The sequence below is a fragment of the Oncorhynchus mykiss genome, chromosome 7, assembly GCF_013265735.2.
Source record: "Oncorhynchus mykiss isolate Arlee chromosome 7, USDA_OmykA_1.1, whole genome shotgun sequence".
Taxonomy (NCBI): Eukaryota; Metazoa; Chordata; class Actinopteri; order Salmoniformes; family Salmonidae; genus Oncorhynchus; species Oncorhynchus mykiss.
This window is the reverse complement of record NC_048571.1, coordinates 4,645,822-4,665,949: the sequence shown is the minus strand read 5'-3', so window position 1 is coordinate 4,665,949 and position 20,128 is coordinate 4,645,822. Positions and strand designations below refer to the sequence as shown.

General features: G+C 43.0%; 1 protein-coding gene across 23 annotated transcripts in view; it reads right to left on the bottom strand.

Annotated features, from left to right (window-relative positions):
• LOC110519331 (dystrophin-like) overlaps window positions 1-20,128 on the bottom strand; it is a 369,908-nt gene that overhangs the window by 59,328 nt on the left and 290,452 nt on the right. For 18 of the 23 annotated variants that reach the window (XM_036982105.1, XM_036982095.1, XM_036982096.1 and 15 more), the window contains 7 exons: window positions 16,264-16,418; window positions 14,719-14,908; window positions 7,623-7,795; window positions 6,978-7,134; window positions 4,580-4,694; window positions 2,303-2,571; window positions 150-296 (listed from right to left, as the gene is read on the bottom strand). In XM_036982105.1, coding sequence (XP_036838000.1) covers window positions 150-296; window positions 2,303-2,571; window positions 4,580-4,694; window positions 6,978-7,134; window positions 7,623-7,795; window positions 14,719-14,908; window positions 16,264-16,418 — 1,206 coding nt within the window. Of the gene's footprint in view, window positions 1-149; window positions 297-2,302; window positions 2,572-4,579; window positions 4,695-6,977; window positions 7,135-7,622; window positions 7,796-12,687; window positions 12,824-13,632; window positions 13,648-13,686; window positions 13,700-14,718; window positions 14,909-16,263; window positions 16,419-20,128 lie in introns of those variants that run through there. The other 5 variants (XM_036982115.1, XM_036982119.1, XM_036982116.1 and 2 more) reach the window with 4 other exon arrangements.

The window sequence follows — 20,128 nt, the reverse complement described above, 5'->3', positions numbered from 1 at the left end:
GACAACCTAACCTCACTGTCTCTGTGTTAGACTCAGGACAACCTAACCTTACTGTCTCTGTGTTAGACTCAGGACAATCTGACGATGGGACGGACGCTCCTCGAGGTCATTGTTAATGAGGTGTTTCATAGAGAACTGTGTGTGTTTACCTGTAGCATCCTCCAGCGTGTGTTGAGGTCATCCAGTCTGTCCAGGTTGGGTCGTGAGAGGACGAGGTCAGGAGGGCCGAAGGTAGAGGCCAGGTTGTTGACGTGACTCACATCGTCTTTGATAGGAGCGATCTCTGCCTGGAACGCCTGCAGCGAAGAATGAACACACACACACACACACACACACACACACACACACACACACACACACACACACACACACACACACACATTGAAGATGGAGTGGTGGACCAATTACTGTACCTTCATACACTCCCTAGTGAACACACACGGTACCCCTTATACACTTTCATCAGCTGGAGAGATGTGTTCATTTGTCCTCAGGAAGACTAGTGGTCACTAAGACATCAGCTGGAGAGATGTGTTCATTTGACCTCAGGAAGACTAGTGGTCACTAAGACATCAGCTGGAGAGATGTGTTCATTTGACCTCAGGAAGACTAGTGGTCACTAAGACATCAGCTGGAGAGATGTGTTCATTTGACCTCAGGAAGACTAGTGGTCACTAAGACATCAGCTGGAGAGATGTGTTCATTTGACCTCAGGAAGACTAGTGGTCACTAAGACATCAGCTGGAGAGATGTGCACATTTGACCTCAGGAAGACTAGTGGTCACTAAGACATCAGCTGGAGAGATGTGTTCATTTGACCTCAGGAAGACTAGTGGTCACTAAGACATCAGCTGGAGAGATGTGTTCATTTGACCTCAGGAAGACTGGTGGTCACTAAGACATCAGCTGGAGAGATGTGTTCATTTGACCTCAGGAAGACTAGTGGTCACTAAGACATCAGCAGGAGAGATGTGTTCATTTGACCTCAGGAAGACTAGTGGTCACTAAGACATCAGCTGGAGAGATGTGTTCATTTGACCTCAGGAAGACTAGTGGTCACTAAGACATCAGCTGGAGAGATGTGTTCATTTGACCTCAGGAAGACTGGTGGTCACTAAGACATCAGCTGGAGAGATGTGTTCATTTGACCTCAGGAAGACTAGTGGTCACTAAGACATCAGCTGGAGAGATGTGTTCATTTGACCTCAGGAAGACTAGTGGTCACTAAGACATCAGCTGGAGAGATGTGTTCATTTGACCTCAGGAAGACTAGTGGTCACTAAGACATCAGCTGGAGAGATGTGTTCATTTGACCTCAGGAAGACTAGTGGTCACTAAGACATCAGCTGGAGAGATGTGTTCATTTGACCTCAGGAAGACTAGTGGTCACTAAGACATCAGCAGGAGAGATGTGTTCATTTGACCTCAGGAAGACTAGTGGTCACTAAGACATCAGCTGGAGAGATGTGTTCATTTGACCTCAGGATACTTGGGGTTTTGGTAATGAGGCCCTGTATCTACAGTACTTTGCCAGAGTCAGATGCGTCTCTGCGTGCGGTTTGAAGGAAGTTGCTAAGTGGCACTAGCGCAATTGCTAACTAGCATTAGCGCAATGACTGGAAGTCTATGGGTATCTGCTTGCATGTTAGAAGATACCCATAGACTTCCAGTCACTGTGCTAATGCTAATTAGCATTGGCTATCAAAACTACCTCAAACTTCCTAGTGAAGTAGATAAAGGGCATCGTTGCCAACATCTGAAAGTATCCCGTTAAGGAATCAGCTAATGGAGACCCAAATGAAAAAAATCATCTGTATCCAATCTCACCTTGACTCTCTCTATCTGTTAAATTAGGGTGCATGTGTTTGTGTGTCTCTCACCTTGACTCTCTCTATCTGTTAAATTAGGGTGCATGTGTTTGTGTGTCTCTCACCTTGACTCTCTATCTGTTAAATTAGGGTGCATGTGTTTGTGTGTCTCTCACCTTGACTCTCTCTATCTGTTAAATTAGGGTGCATGTGTTTGTGTGTCTCTCACCTTGACTCTCTCTATCTGTTAAATTAGGGTGCATGTGTTTGTGTGTCTCTCACCTTGACTCTCTCTATCTGTTAAATTAGGGTGCATGTGTTTGTGTGTCTCTCACCTTGACTCTCTCTACCTGTTAAATTAGGGTGCATGTGTTTTTGTGTCTCTCACCTTGACTCTCTCTATCTGTTAAATTAGGGTGCATGTGTTTGTGTGTCTCTCACCTTGACTCTCTCTACCTGTTAAATTAGGGTGCATGTGTTTTTGTGTCTCTCACCTTGACCCTGTCGATGTGTTCAGGTAGTGAGTCTATGAGCAGGTCTCCTACAGGCTCCCAGGCCTCCTTCACCATCTCAGCCTGGCTCAGCCTCAGCTCCAGCTGGTCCTGGGCCTTCTGAAGCTCCAACAGCCTATCCAGAGCCAGCTCCAGCCTCCTCTGCCAATCAGCAGCCTCCTCGTTAAGCCCCTCCCACCCAGACGCCACATCCTCCGCTTCCTTTCGCAGGACCCGCCCCACGTTCTGGGCACGCTCCTCTGGACTGATGTCTGACCGGACAGAAAGAAATGGTTTGATTCATTTTGTGTCCCCTCAGGGAATGATCAGAGTTATCGGATTGTATAATGACCTGACACAACAATCCTAATTTATACTAATATTATAAACTACTTATAAGATTGAAATTCAAACTCTGGATGATTACTTCTTGAAAGTGATTTGGTTGCTTAATTTTCTTGATCAGCCCTAAATCCTTTCCGACCTCATCACATATAGGCTCAAACATCACTTAGACTATAGGGCTCATGGTTTAGCAAAACAGAATCCCAAATCCTTCCCGACCTTATCACATATAGGCTCAAACATCACTTAGACTATAGGGCTCATGGTTTAGCAAAACAGAATCCTAAATCCTTCCCGACCTCATCACATATAGGCTCAAACATCACTTAGACTATAGGGCTCATGGTTTAGCCAAACAGAATCCCACACCTGAGGAAAACACATTGGAGCCCATTGAATTGAATGAGCAGCAAGAGTTCAAGAGTTTCCCTCACTACGGGTTGCCAGGCAGTTGCTATGGCAAAGAGGTCACACTCAGCATGTTTGGGAACAAACGGGAGCGGGCTGTTTAGTAAGGAACCCAACTGAAACAGCAGGGCATGGCGTCTTCTCATTTCTACACCTTTTGTTGGAAAATGCTGATCTTAGACCACCAAAATAGTAGTGGAATAAAACTCCTTTGGCTTACTGTTCCTCTGTTTTATAAACAGAACCCCGTGAGCCAATCACAGAGCCCGAACTGGCTGTCAAGTCAGCTGATGTTATGAACTTAGTCATAATCAGATGATGGACAGTAGAGTTCTGCCCACTCAGGGAAACATGTCAGTCAACTGAGACACACTGCTGTGAAAAAGTATTGGCCTCATCTCTGATTTTCTCTATTTTTGCACATTTTTGATACTGAATGTTATCAGAACTTCAACCAAAACCTGATATTAAACCTGATATTAAACCTGATATTAAACCTGATATTAAACCTGATATTAAACCTGATATTAAATAACCTGAGTGAACAAATAACAAAAAACACCCATTTCCCCCTGTGTGTGAAAAAGGTAATTGCCCCTTTACACTCAATAACTGGTTGTGCCACCTTTAGCTGCCATGAATCCAACCAATCGCTTCCTGTAGTTGTTGATCAGTCTCACACATCGCTGTGGAGGAATTTTGACCCACTCTTGCATGCAGAACGGCTGTAACTCAGCTACATGTGTGGGTTTACAAGCGTGAACAGCTCATTTCAAGTCCTGCCACAACATCTCAATTGGGATTAGGTCTGTACTTTGTACTAGGCCTTTCCAAAATTTCAAATGTGTTGTTTTTTTTTGTCATTTTCATGTAGACTTGATTGTGTGTTTTGGATCATTGTCTTTCTGCATGACCCAGCTGTTCTTCAGCGTCAGCTCACAGACAGATGGCCTGACGTTCTCCTGTAGAATTCTCTGATACAGAGCAGAATTCACGGTCCCTTCTACTAAGGCAAGTCGTCCAGGTCCTGAGGCAGCACAGCATCCCCACAGCCATGTGTGAGACTGGTTGGAGTCATGGCAGCTAAAGGTGGCACAACCAGTTATTGAGTGTAAAGGGGCAATTACTTTTTCACACACAGGGGGCATTAGGTGTTGCATAAAATTGTTTATGAAATAAATAAATTAATCGTTGTGTTATTTGTTCACTCAGGTTCCCTTTATCTAACATTAGTCTTTGGTTGAAGATCTGATAACATTCAATATCAAAAATATGCAGAAGTAGAAGAATTAGACAGGGGGAAACAGGTTCTCTCTGCACTGTATCTTGTCAGTGACATGAGCATTAATGTTCATACACATGTGTATTATAAGTAGGTAAAAATGAGTGTTGGTGTCCGTGAGCAGGATGAGTGTATCTGTTGGTGTTTACCAGTGTGTGATGAGTAACCTTTCTTTAGACTCGCGATAAGCCCATGAATTAATACCTAGGCTTTAGTTCAGCGGGCTAACAGTGTGTCCCACTCACCTCTCTGGACAGGCTGAGGCTCCCTCTCAGCAGGCAGCTCAGACAGGAAGATCTGAACCTGGTCCAGAGCCCCGTTAACCACCGGACCCTTGGCCCTCAGATCTTTCCTGAAGCTCTGTAACACACACACAAAATCAAATCAAACGTCATCGATCACATGTTTGGTAAAGAACAGTAGACTAACAGTGAGAAGTCTTACTTCCCGGTCCTTTTCCAACAACGCAGAGATAAAGATACAACATAGAAATAGTGACGAGAAATCAATACACAGGAAATGACGAATAACAATAACATGCAGTACGTGTCTGAGTCCATGTTACAGTGTGTGTGTGTGTGTGTGTGTGTGTGTGTGTGTGTGTGTGTGTGTGTGTGTGTGTGTGTGTGTGTGTGTGTTGTGTGTGTGTGTGTGTGTGCATAAAATCAGTGCAAGACAGTTAGTGCAAAAACACACACACACACACACACACACACACACAGCGTAAAGCACAGGCTCCATGACAACGGCAGAAAACTGTCATCAGTTCTTAATGATGTTGCAGAATAGTGTCATCAGTTCTTAATGATGTTGCAGAATACTGTCATCAGTTCTTAATGATGTTGCAGGGTACTGTCATCAGTTCTTAATGATGTTGCAGAGTACTGTCATCAGTTTTTAATGATGTTGCAGAGTACTGTCATCAGTTTTTAATGATGTGGCAGAGTACTGTCATCAGTTTTTAATGATGTGGCAGAGTACTGTCATCAGTTCTTAATGATGTTGCAGGGTACTGTCATCAGTTCTTAATGATGTGGCAGAGTACTGTCATCAGTTCTTAATGATGTTGCAGGGTACTGTCATCAGTTCTTAATGATGCATGATGTCCTCATTAGGAGTATGATGATACATTACAAAAACATTCCGATATTGTGTATTGCTAACATCTCCATAATGCAGTGAACTTGCAGTGTGGCTCATCTGCTCCCTGAACAACTTATGATGTTATAAACCAGATATAAACCAGTTATAAACCAGATATAAACCAGTTATAAACCAGATATAAACCAGATATGAACCAGATATAAACCGGTAATAAACCAGATATAAACCAGATATAAACCAGATATAAACCAGATATAAACAGATATAAACATATATAAACCAGATATAAACCAGATATAAACATATATAAACCAGATATAAACAGATATAAACCAGATATAAACCAGATATAAACCAGTTATAAACCAGATATAAACATATATAAACCAGATATAAACCAGATATAAACCAGATATAAACCAGTTATAAACAGATATAAACATATATAAACCAGATATAAACCAGATATAAACCAGATATAAACCGGTAATAAACCAGATATGAACCAGATATAAACCAGTTATAAACCAGATATAAACCAGATATAAACCAGATATAAACCAGATATAAACCAGATATAAACCAGATATAAACCGGTAATAAACCAGATATAAACCAGATATAAACCAGATATAAACCAGATATAAACCAGTTATAAACAGATATAAACATATATAAACCAGATATAAACAGATATAAACCGGTTATAAACCAGATATAAACATATATAAACCAGTTATAAACAGATATAAACCAGATATAAACCAGATATAAACCAGATATAAACCAGATATAAACATATATAAACCAGATATAAACCAGATATAAACCGGTAATAAACCAGATATGAACCAGATATAAACCAGTTATAAACCAGATATAAACCAGATATAAACCAGATATAAACCAGATATAAACCAGATATAAACCAGATACAAACCGGTAATAAACCAGATATAAACCAGATATAAACCAGTTATAAACCAGATATAAACCAGATATAAACCGGTAATAAACCAGATATAAACAGATATAAACCAGTTATAAACCAGATATAAACCAGATATAAACCAGATATAAACAGATATAAACCAGATATAAACCAGATATAAACCAGCTATAAACCAGATATAAACCAGATATAAACCAGATATAAACATATATAAACCAGATATAAACCGGTAATAAACCAGATATAAACAGATATAAACCAGATATAAACCAGATATAAACCAGATATAAACCAGATATAAACAGATATAAACCAGATATAAACCAGATATAAACCAGATATAAACCAGATATAAACCAGATATAAACCAGATATAAACATATATAAACCATTACATCTGCTTACGATTTCTGGCGTATCAATGTATCTATGAACCAACCAACTAGTGAATCACCCAACCAAAACCAACCAGCTAACCACCCAGCCAACCAGCCACCCACCCAACCAACCAGCCACCAACCAAAACCAACCAGCTAACCACCCAGCCAGCCAGCTAACCACCCAGCCAGCCAGTATTCCGCTCTCACCCTGTGTGTGTCCAGCTGTTGTTGCACAGCAGGGACGTCGCCCCCTACTGGTGGTTCCTGCTCCAGCAGGTCAGTCTTCATCTGCAGCCAGGCTATCAGCTCCTGAAGGGTCATGTGTATCCGCTTCCATGGAGCCATTTCCCCTTCCAGGTGAGATCTACAACATATACATAGAAGCATAGATATAAGACCGGATCATAGATATTCCTATCTAAACTGGGCTGGATCGTAGATATTCTTATCTAAACTGGCCTGGATCGTAGATATTCTTATCTAACCTGGACTGGATCAAATATATTCCTATCTAAACAAGACTGGATCAAATATATTCCTATCTAAACTAGACTGGATCAAATATATTCCTATCTAAACAAGACTGGATCAAATATATTCCTATCTAAACTAGACTGGATCAAATATATTCCTATCTAAACTAGACTGGATCATAGATATTACTATCTAAACTGGACTGGATCAAATATATTACTATCTAAACTGGACTGTTGACCAGGGATGCGCAACCCTTCCTCCTGAGGAAGAAAGGTCCCGCAGGCGTTTGCTCCAACCCTACTCAGTCTAACACACCTGATTGTAGAATGAACACATGGAGGCAGGCATGAGAAAGGGGGCTGGCCTGGTGTCTACCTCATACTCATGGTTTTGCTGCGGAGCTCGTCCCAGCGCTGGCCCATGTTGTCCAGGCGGCTCTGTAGGAGTACGGCATCGTCTGAGCCGGTCAGAGAGGTCACGATACGCTGACCATTCTCATCCAGAGAGTGGTACAGTTCTGTGTGGCCATCTATCTCCCCCTGAAGGTCCTACACACACACACACACACACACACACACACACACACACACACACACACACACACACACACACACACACACACACACACACACACACCGAGCATGCACACACACCGAGCATGCACACACACACACACACACACACACACACCGAGCATACACACACACACACACACACACACACACACACACCGAGCATACACACACACACACACACACAGAGCATGCACACACACACACACACACACACACACACACGCCCAATCATTAGTAGGTATCTAAATAATTATAATGTTCTGTGACATATGCCTGAATGATTTCGATGCATTTTGACCAGGAGTTAATGTATTATCAGTCTTATTAAAGCCTAGGAACCATTAGATTCATATCTATATATTATAATAATGATATATGTCCTCCTATAGAAGGAGCCATTAGATGACTACATATTATAATAATGATATATGTCCTCCTATAGAATGAGCCATTAGATTCATATCTATCTATTATAATAATGATATATGTCCTCCTATAGAAGGAACCATTAGATTCATATCTATATATTATAATAATGATATATGTCCTCCTATAGAAGAAACCATTAGATGACTACATATTATAATAATGATATATGTCCTCCTATAGAAGGAGCCATTAGATTCATATCTATATATTATAATAATGATATATGTCCTCCTATAGAAGGAGCCATTAGATGACTACATATTATAATAATGATATATGTCCTCCTATAGAAGGAACCATTAGATGACTACATATTATAATAATGATATATGTCCTCCTATAGAAGGAGCCATTAGATTCATATCTATATATTATAATAATGATATATGTCCTCCTATAGAAGGAGCCATTAGATGACTACATATTATAATAATGATATATGTCCTCCTATAGAAGGAACCATTAGATGACTACATATTATAATAATGATATATGTCCTCCTATAGAAGGAGCCATTAGATGACTACATATTATAATAATGATATATGTCCTCCTATAGAAAGAACCATTAGATGACTACATATTATAATAATGATATATGTCCTCCTATAGAAGGAGCCATTAGATTCATATCTATATATTATAATAATGATATATGTCCTCCTATAGAAGGAACCATTAGATGACTACATATTATAATAATGATATATGTCCTCCTATAGAAGGAGCCATTAGATGACTACATATTATAATAATGATATATGTCCTCCTATAGAAGGAACCATTAGATTCATATCTATATATTATAATAATGATATATGTCCTCCTATAGAAGGAACCATTAGATTAATATCTACATATTCTAATAATGATATATGTCCTCCTATAGAAGGAACCATTAGATTCATATCTACATATTCTAATAATGATATATGTCCTCCTATAGAAGGAACCATTAGATTCATATCTATATATTCTAATAATGATATATGTCCTCCTATAGAAGGAACCATTAGATTCATATCTATATATTCTAATAATGATATATGTCCTCCTATAGAAGGAGCCATTAGATTCATATCTATATATTATAATAATGATATATGTCCTCCTATAGAAGGAGCCATTAGATTCATATCTATATATTATAATAATGATATATGTCCTCCTATAGAAGGAGCCATTAGATGACTACATATTATAATAATGATATATGTCCTCCTATAGAAGAAGCCATTAGATGACTACATATTATAATAATGATATATGTCCTCCTATAGAAGAAACCATTAGATGACTACATATTATAATAATGATATATGTCCTCCTATAGAAGAAGCCATTAGATGACTACATATTATAATAATGATATATGTCCTCCTATAGAAGAAACCATTAGATGTCCATCATTATTATAATATGTAGTCATGCCCAAACAGAGCAGCCACTCTCTCAGCCTAATATTCTAGAATCCTAATGAATCCATTAGTCTTTCTCATTATTGTCATTAATGTCCTGCAGGTGAAAGAGCCAGGTTTTCCAGGTATTACCTGAGTACCTTCTCCACTAGCTGGGTACATACTGTACATATTATGATGGGGAATGTCCAACCAAAGCTCCCCACCTCACCATACACTCTTAGAAAACAAGGTGCAATCTAGAACCTAAAAGGGTTCTTCGGCTGTCCCCATAGGAGACCCCTTTGAAGAACCCCTTTTGGTTCCAGGTAGAACCCTTTTCTACATGGAACCAAAATGGTTCTACCTGGAACCAAAAAGGGTTCTCCTATGGGGACTTCTGAAGAACCCTTTTGGAATCTTTTTTTGTACTCTCAATCTAATGTTCTCTAATGATCCTAATTAGTCCATTCCTTTCCCCTGACTGGCATCATCAGATGCTGCAGGTCTAAGAGTCATGTGGCTGTGAGGTTTGATCTCAGAGAGGGCAGAATGACGTCACAGAATAGAAGACTACATAACAACCATTCATAGAATCTCCTTAGCAACCCCATGTGCCTCATTTACTTAACGCACGTACCAAAACCACACAACAAGTTTCCTCACAGGAAAACATGAAGTTATTTGAATTGAAATGTAATTGACTGTAAATCTACACTGAGTTTACAAAACATTAAGAACAGCCTTGATTCGGGCCTCCCGAGTGGCGCAGTGGTCTAAGGCACTGCATCGCAGTGCTAGCTGTGCCACTAGAGATTCTGGGTTCGAGTCCAGGCTCTTGATACACGTGGGAAACTGCTGAGTGTGAAAAACCCAGCAGCGTTACAGTTCTTGACACACTCTAACCGGTGTGACTGGCACCTACTACCATACCCTGTTCAAAGTCACTTAAATATTTTGTCTTGCCCATTCACCCTCTAAATGACACACAGACACAATCCATGTTTCAATTGTCTCAAGACTTAAACATCCTTCTTTAACCTGTCTCCTCCTCTTCATCTACACTGATTGAAGTGGATCTAACAAGTGACATAAATAAGGGATCATAGCTTTCACCTGGTCAGTCTATGTCATGGAAAGAGCAGGTGTTCCTAATGTTTTGTCCAGTCAGTTTACAGCAACAACAAAGCCTACTGTATTAAATGGACCATTTCTGACCGTGGTTCATTCAAGTGAGCACTACGTCTGAAGTGACTGTCTTTCTCCAACTCCGAGACAGACGAACAGTGCAAGACAGAAGAATACACAGACACACGTTCAGTACTGGACAGAAGAATACACAAAAAACACGTTCAGTACTGGACAGAAGAATACACAGACACACGTTCAGTACTGGACAGAAGAATACACAGACACACGTTCAGTACTGGACAGAAGAATACACAGACACACGTTCAGTACTGGACAGAAGAATACACAGACACACGTTCAGTACTGGACAGAAGAATACACAGACACACGTTCAGTACTGGACAGAAGAATACACAGACACACGTTCAGTACTGGACAGAAGAATACACAGACACGTTCAGTACTGGACAGAAGAATACACAGACACACGTTCAGTACTGGACAGAAGAATACACAGACACACGTTCAGTACTGGACAGAAGAATACACAGACACACGTTCAGTACTGGACAGAAGAATACACAGACACACGTTCAGTACTGGACAGAAGAATACACAGACACACGTTCAGTACTGGACAGAAGAATACACAGACACACGTTCAGTACTGGACAGAAGAATACACAGACACACGTTCAGTACTGGACAGAAGAATACACAGACACGTTCAGTACTGGACAGAAGAATACACAGACACACGTTCAGTACTGGACAGAAGAATACACAGACACACGTTCAGTACTGGACAGAAGAATACACAGACACGTTCAGTACTGGACAGAAGAATACACAGACACGTTCAGTACTGGACAGAAGAATACACAGACACACGTTCAGTACTGGACAGAAGAATACACAGACACGTTCAGTACTGGACAGAAGAATACACAGACACACGTTCAGTACTGGACAGAAGAATACACAGACACACGTTCAGTACTGGACAGAAGAATACACAGACACACGTTCAGTACTGGACAGAAGAATACACAGACACACGTTCAGTACTGGACAGAAGAATACACAGACACGTTCAGTACTGGACAGAAGAATACACAGACACACGTTCAGTACTGGACAGAAGAATACACAGACACACGTTCAGTACTGGACAGAAGAATACACAGACACACGTTCAGTACTGGACAGAAGAATAAACAGACACGGTTCAGTACTGGACAGAAGAATACACAGACACACGTTCAGTACTGGACAGAAGAATACACAGACACGTTCAGTACTGGACAGAAGAATAAACAGACACGGTTCAGCACTGGACAGAAGAATACACAGACACGTTCAGTACTGGACAGAAGAATAAACAGACACGGTTCAGTACTGGACAGAAGAATACACAGACACACGTTCAGTACTGGACAGAAGAATACACAGACACACGTTCAGTACTGGACAGAAGAATAAACAGACACGTTCAGTACTGGACAGAAGAATACACAGACACGTTCAGTACTGGACAGAAGAATACACAGACACGTTCAGTACTGGACAGAAGAATACACAGACACGTTCAGTACTGGACAGAAGAATACACAGACACGTTCAGTACTGGACAGAAGAATACACAGACACACGTTCAGTACTGGACAGAAGAATACACAGACACACGTTCAGTACTGGACAGAAGAATACACAGACACACGTTCAGTACTGGACAGAAGAATACACAGACACACGTTCAGTACTGGACAGAAGAATACACAGACACACGTTCAGTACTGGACAGAAGAATACACAGACACGTTCAGTACTGGACAGAAGAATACACAGACACACGTTCAGTACTGGACAGAAACCCTTCCCAGTCACCAGTAAGTTGTAATCTCTAACCTGAACTTGGTAGGTTTTCCTGCGCAACATATTATCCACTTAAGGCAACGCTTCACACAACTAAGAAAACATCTCTTCTGTCTCCAAACTCAATCAAGTGTAGATGCTTTCTGTGTTTGTCTGTGAGCTACAATGAGCACTATGCCTATGTGAGTGTGTGTGTGTGTTTCTCCGTGAGCTACAATGAGCACTATGCCTATGTGAGTGTGTGTGTGTGTTTCTCCGTGAGCTACAATGAGCACTATGCCTATGTGAGTGTGTGTGTGTGAGTGTGAGTGTCTGCTCGTGTGCATGTGTGTGAGGAAGAGGGAGAGACCCAATAGAATGAGGTACAGAAGGCTGGTTGATGTCCGACACACAGCGACTGTTGTTCACTGGGGGAGAGAGTGGAGAAAGTGGGCGACTACTGCTGCACAGAGGGTCAGAAATGTTCCCTTTCCAAACTCAGAACAGGCCTGTCTCTTCACAACCCACAATACAGTGTGAGTTGGGGGGGGGGGGGGGGGGGGGGGGTCCTGTCTTTGTCCACTCCTTGGAGTCTTGGACCTTGTCTCGTCCCCCCAGCCAGGCCCAACATTCCTGTCATACCAGCCGGGGTATTGAGGGGCACACACGGCAGGCAGGGGAAGGTACCGAGGACAAGAGACTGGGTCAGACTGCTGGCTGCTTTCTAGAACACATCACAAACCCTGCACATACTGTACTGACACCTCCCCCACCCTGAGACACTCCACACTAATGCCACTCAAGCTGAGCTGACTCAACTGAGAGATGACTCAACAATTTGACTTTGTTGAATTGAGTCTATGAAATGACTCTTAACTAAGTCTATGAACGGATTCTGAACTGACACTATTAGTTGATTCTATGAGTTGACTCTATGAACTGACTTTGAATTGACTCTGAATTGACTCTACAGTATCAACAGTTTGTGTGTGTGAGTACCTGGAACTGCCCCAGCAGGTGACTGAATCTACAGTATGAACTGAGTGTGAGTACCTGGAACTGCCCCAGCAGGTGACTGACTCTACAGTATGAACTGAGTGTGAGTACCTGGAACTGCCCCAGCAGGTGACTGACTCTACAGTATGAACTGAGTGTGAGTACCTGGAACTGCCCCAGCAGGTGACTGACTCTACAGTATGAACTGAGTGTGAGTACCTGGAACTGCCCCAGCAGGTGACTGACTCTACAGTATGAACTGAGTGTGAGTACCTGGAACTGCCCCAGCAGGAGACTGACTCTACAGTATGAACTGAGTGTGAGTACCTGGAACTGCCCCAGCAGGAGACTGACTCTACAGTATCAACAGTTTGTGTGTGTGAGTACCTGGAACTTCCCCAGCAGGTGACTGACTCTACAGTATGAACTGAGTGTGAGTACCTGGAACTGCCCCAGCAGGTGACTGACTCTACAGTATGAACTGAGTGTGAGTACCTGGAACTGCCCCAGCAGGAGACTGACTCTATAGTATGAACTGAGTGTGAGTACCTGGAACTGCCCCAGCAGGAGACTGACTCTACAGTATGAACTGAGTGTGAGTACCTGGAACTGCCCCAGCAGGAGACTGACTCTACAGTATGAACTGAGTGTGAGTACCTGGAACTGCCCCAGCAGGTGACTGACTCTACAGTATGAACTGAGTGTGAGTACCTGGAACTGCCCCAGCAGGTGACTGACTCTACAGTATGAACTGAGTGTGAGTACCTGGAACTGCCCCAGCAGGAGACTGACTCTACAGTATGAACTGTGTGTGAGTACCTGGAACTGCCCCAGCAGGAGACTGACTCTACAGTATGAACTGAGTGTGAGTACCTGGAACTGCCCCAGCAGGTGACTGACTCTACAGTATGAACTGAGTGTGAGTACCTGGTACTGCCCCAGCAGGTGACTGACTCTACAGTATGAACTGAGTGTGAGTTCCTGGAACTGCCCCAGCAGGTGACTGACTCTACAGTATGAACTGAGTGTGAGTACCTGGAACTGCCCCAGCAGGAGACTGACTCTACAGTATGAACTGAGTGTGAGTACCTGGAACTGCCCCAGCAGGTGTCGTACAGCCTCAGGGTCCTCCAGCAGCCTCTCCTTGTGTGAGGCGTCCAGCAGGACGTTACAGGTGGTCTCTGCCTCCGTCAGCCAGTTGAGGAACTCCTTCAGGTCCAGGTAGAACTGCTGTAACAGCCTCAGAGCAGCTGACAGAGCCGCCTCACGGTCCCCGACACTACATCCACAAATAGGAACACATGTACAGAAACTGTTGTTGGCACCGCTACACACACACACACAGGTCACAAGTTCAGAGGGCAAACTGGGGTCATACATCAGTGTTATGATGTGGCCTGTCACGGGGAAATTTAGTAGAACTAACAGTGAGGGTCAATGTGTGTGCGTGCATTCAGATGTACTGTGCATTGTGTGTGTGTGTGTTCAGGTGTACTGAGAGACAGCATGATGAAGTGCTTTCAGGAGCATGTGGGACTGATGCAGACTGACTGATTAACTGACTGACTGACTGACTGACTGACTGACTGATTAACTGACTGACTGACTGACTGACTGACTAACTGAATGACTGATTAACTGACTGACTGACTGATTAACTGACTGACTGACTGACTGACTAACTGACTGACTGATTAACTGACTGACTGACTGATTAACTGACTGACTAACTAACTGACTGGTTGACTGACTGACTGATTAACTGACTGACTGATTAACTGATTGACTGACTAACTGACTGGTTGACTGACTGACTGATTAACTGAATGACTGACTGGTTAATTAACTGACTGACTGACCGACAGACTAACTGACTGGCTAATTGACTGACTGGTTTATTAACTGACTGACAGAATACCAGACTGACTGACTAACTAACTGACTGACCAACTAACTGACCAACTGACTGGTTGACTGACTGTCTGACTAACAGAATAACAGACTGTCTAACTAAATAACTGGTTATTGACTAAATAACTGACTGGCTGACAGACTGACCAACTAACTGACCAACTGACTGGTTGACTGACTGTCTGACTAACTAATTGACTGACTGACAGGCTGACTGACATAATACCAGACTGTCTAACTAAATAACTGACTGACTGACAGGCTGACTGATAGAATACCAGGCTGACTGACCAACTAACTGACCAACTGACTGGTTGACTGACTGTCTAACTAAATAACTGACTGACTGACTGACAGGCTGACTGACCAACTGACTGGTTGACTGACTGTCTAACTAAATAACTGACTGACTGACTAAATAACTGACTGACTGGTTGAATAACTGACTGTCTGACTAACTAACTAACTGACTGACTAACTGACCAACTGACTGGTTGACTGACTGTCTGACTAACTAACTGACTGACTGACAGGATGACTGACTAACTGAATAACTGACTGACTGACTGACTGGCTAATTGACTGACTGGTTGACTGACTGTCTGACTAACTAACTGACTGACTGACAGGCTGATTGACTAACTGAATAACTGACTGACTAACTGACTAAATAACTGACTGACTGGTTGACCAACTGACTGACAGAATAACAGACTGACTCACCGTTTGTTGATGTGCTCCCAGGTAACGTTCATGGCGTCGGTCATCTGTGTGACCTTGTGTGTGTGGTCGGTAGAGTAAAGGGTTAACAGCTTCCCTGCCAGGTCATTGGTCACGTCCACCTGACCCTGCCACTGGTGCAGCTCCTTCACAAACAGCTGTTGAGAACCACAGAAAACAGTTATAAATAAAGACATAAAATGACGATACAGAACATCACCCTAATACACAGTAACAACCCTCTAGTGGCCCAGAGGAAGCAGATACCCTCTAAATATACAGCTCTGATACAGAACATCACCCTCATACACAGTAACAACCCTCTAGTGGCCCAGAGGAAGCAGAGACAGAGACCCACTAAATATACAGCTCTGATACAGAACATCACCCTAATACACAGTAACAACCCTCTAGTGGCCCAGAGGAAGCCGAGACCCTCTAAATATACAGCTCTGATACAGAACATCACCCTAATACACAGTAACAACCCTCTAGTGGCCCAGAGGAAGCAGATACCCTCTAAATATACAGCTCTGATACAGAACATCACCCTAATACACAGTAACAACCCTCTAGTGGCCCAGAGGAAGCAGAGACAGAGACCCACTAAATATACAGCTCTGATACAGAACATCACCCTAATACACAGTAACAACCCTCTAGTGGCCCAGAGGAAGCCGAGACCCTCTAAATATACAGCTCTGATACAGAACATCACCCTAATACACAGTAACAACCCTCTAGTGGCCCAGAGGAAGCAGAGACCCTCTAAATATACAGCTCTGATACAGAACATCACCCTAATACACAGTAACAACCCTCTAGTGGCCCAGAGGAAGCAGAGACCCTCTAAATATACAGCTCTGATACAGAACATCACCCTCATACACAGTAACAACCCTCTAGTGGCCCAGAGGAAGCTGAGACCCTCTAAATATACAGCTCTGATACAGAACATCACCCTAATACACAGTAACAACCCTCTAGTGGCCCAGAGGAAGCAGATACCCTCTAAATATACAGCTCTGATACAGAACATCACCCTCATACACAGTAACAACCCTCTAGTGGCCCAGAGGAAGCAGAGACCCTCTAAATATACAGCTCTGATACAGAACATCACCCTAATACACAGTAACAACCCTCTAGTGGCCCAGAGGAAGCAGAGACCCTCTAAATATACAGCTCTGATACAGAACATCACCCTCATACACAGTAACAACCCTCTAGTGGCCCAGAGGAAGCCGAGACAGAGACCCTCTAAATATACAGCTCTGATACAGAACATCACCCTAATACACAGTAACAACCCTCTAGTGGCCCAGAGGAAGCAGATACCCTCTACATATACGGCTCTGATACAGAACATCACCCTCATACACAGTAACAACCCTCTAGTGGCCCAGAGGAAGCCGAGACAGAGACCCTCTAAATATACAGCTCTGATACAGAACATCACCCTAATACACAGTAACAACCCTCTAGTGGCCCAGAGGAAGCCGATACCCTCTAAATATACAGCTCTGATACAGAACATCACCCTAATACACAGTAACAACCCTCTAGTGGCCCAGAGGAAGCCGAGACAGAGACCCTCTAAATATACAGCTCTGATACAGAACATCACCCTCATACACAGTAACAACCCTCTAGTGGCCCAGAGGAAGAAGATACCCTCTACATATACAGCTCTGATACAGAACATCACCCTCATACACAGTAACAACCCTCTAGTGGCCCAGAGGAAGCCGAGACCCTCTAAATATACGGCTCTGATACAGAACATCACCCTAATACACAATAACAACCCTCTAGTGGCCCAGAGGAAGCCGAGACAGAGACCCTCTAAATATACAGCTCTGATACAGAACATCACCCTCATACACAGTAACAACCCTCTAGTGGCCCAGAGGAAGCAGAGACCCTCTAAATATACAGCTCTGATACAGAACATCACCCTAATACACAGTAACAACCCTCTAGTGGCCCAGAGGAAGCAGAGACCCTCTAAATATACAGCTCTGATACAGAACATCACCCTAATACACAGTAACAACCCTCTAGTGGCCCAGAGGAAGCCGAGACAGAGACCCTCTAAATATACAGCTCTGATACAGAACATCACCCTAATACACAGTAACAACCCTCTAGTGGCCCAGAGGAAGCCGAGACAGAGATCCTCTAAATATACAGCTCTGATACAGAACATCACCCTAATACACAGTAACAACCCTCTAGTGGCCCAGAGGAAGCCGAGACAGAGATCCTCTAAATATACAGCTCTGATACAGAACATCACCCTAATACACAGTAACAACCCTCTAGTGGCCCAGAGGAAGCCGAGACCCTCTAAATATACAGCTCTGATACAGAACATCACCCTCATACACAGTAACAACCCTCTAGTGGCCCAGAGGAAGCTGAGACCCTCTAAATATACGGCTCTGATACAGAACATCACCCTAATACACAGTAACAACCCTCTAGTGGCCCAGAGGAAGCTGAGACCCTCTAAATATACAGCTCTGATACAGAACACCACCCTAATACACAGTAACAACCCTCTAGTGGCCCAGAGGAAGCTGAGACCCTCTAAATATACAGCTCTGATACAGAACATCACCCTAATACACAGTAACAACCCTCTAGTGGCCCAGAGGAAGCCGATACCCTCTAAATATACAGCTCTGATACAGAACATCACCCTAATACACAGTAACAACCCTCTAGTGGCCCAGAGGAAGCAGATACCCTCTAAATATACAGCTCTGATACAGAACATCACCCTAATACACAGTAACAACCCTCTAGTGGCCCAGAGGACGCTGAGACCCTCTACATATACAGCTCTGATACAGAACATCACCCTAATACACAGTAACAACCCTCTAGTGGCCCAGAGGAAGCCGATACCCTCTAAATATAGAGCTCTGATACAGAACATCACCCTAATACACAGTAACAACCCTCTAGTGGCCCAGAGGAAGCCGAGACCCTCTAAATATACAGCTCTGATACAGAACATCACCCTAATACACAGTAACAACCCTCTAGTGGCCCAGAGGAAGCCGATACCCTCTAAATATACAGCTCTGATACAGAACATCACCCTCATACACAGTAACAACCCTCTAGTGGCCCAGAGGAAGCCGAGACAGAGACCCTCTAAATATACAGCTCTGATACAGAACATCACCCTCATACACAGTAACAACCCTCTAGTGGCCCAGAGGAAGCAGATACCCTCTACATATACAGCTCTGATACAGAACATCACCCTCATACACAGTAACAACCCTCTAGTGGCCCAGAGGAAGCCGAGACCCTCTAAATATACGGCTCTGATACAGAACATCACCCTAATACACAGTAACAACCCTCTAGTGGCCCAGAGGAAGCCGAGACAGAGACCCTCTAAATATACAGCTCTGATACAGAACATCACCCTCATACACAGTAACAACCCTCTAGTGGCCCAGAGGAAGCAGAGACCCTCTAAATATACAGCTCTGATACAGAACATCACCCTAATACACAGTAACAACCCTATAGTGGCCCAGAGGAAGCAGAGACCCTCTAAATATACAGCTCTGATACAGAACATCACCCTAATACACAGTAACAACCCTCTAGTTGCCCAGAGGAAGCCGAGACAGAGACCCTCTAAATATACAGCTCTGATACAGAACATCACCCTAATATACAGTAACAACCCTCTAGTGGCCCAGAGGAAGCCGAGACAGAGATCCTCTAAATATACAGCTCTGATACAGAACATCACCCTCATACACAGTAACAACCCTCTAGTGGCCCAGAGGAAGCTGAGACCCTCTAAATATACAGCTCTGATACAGAACATCACCCTAAT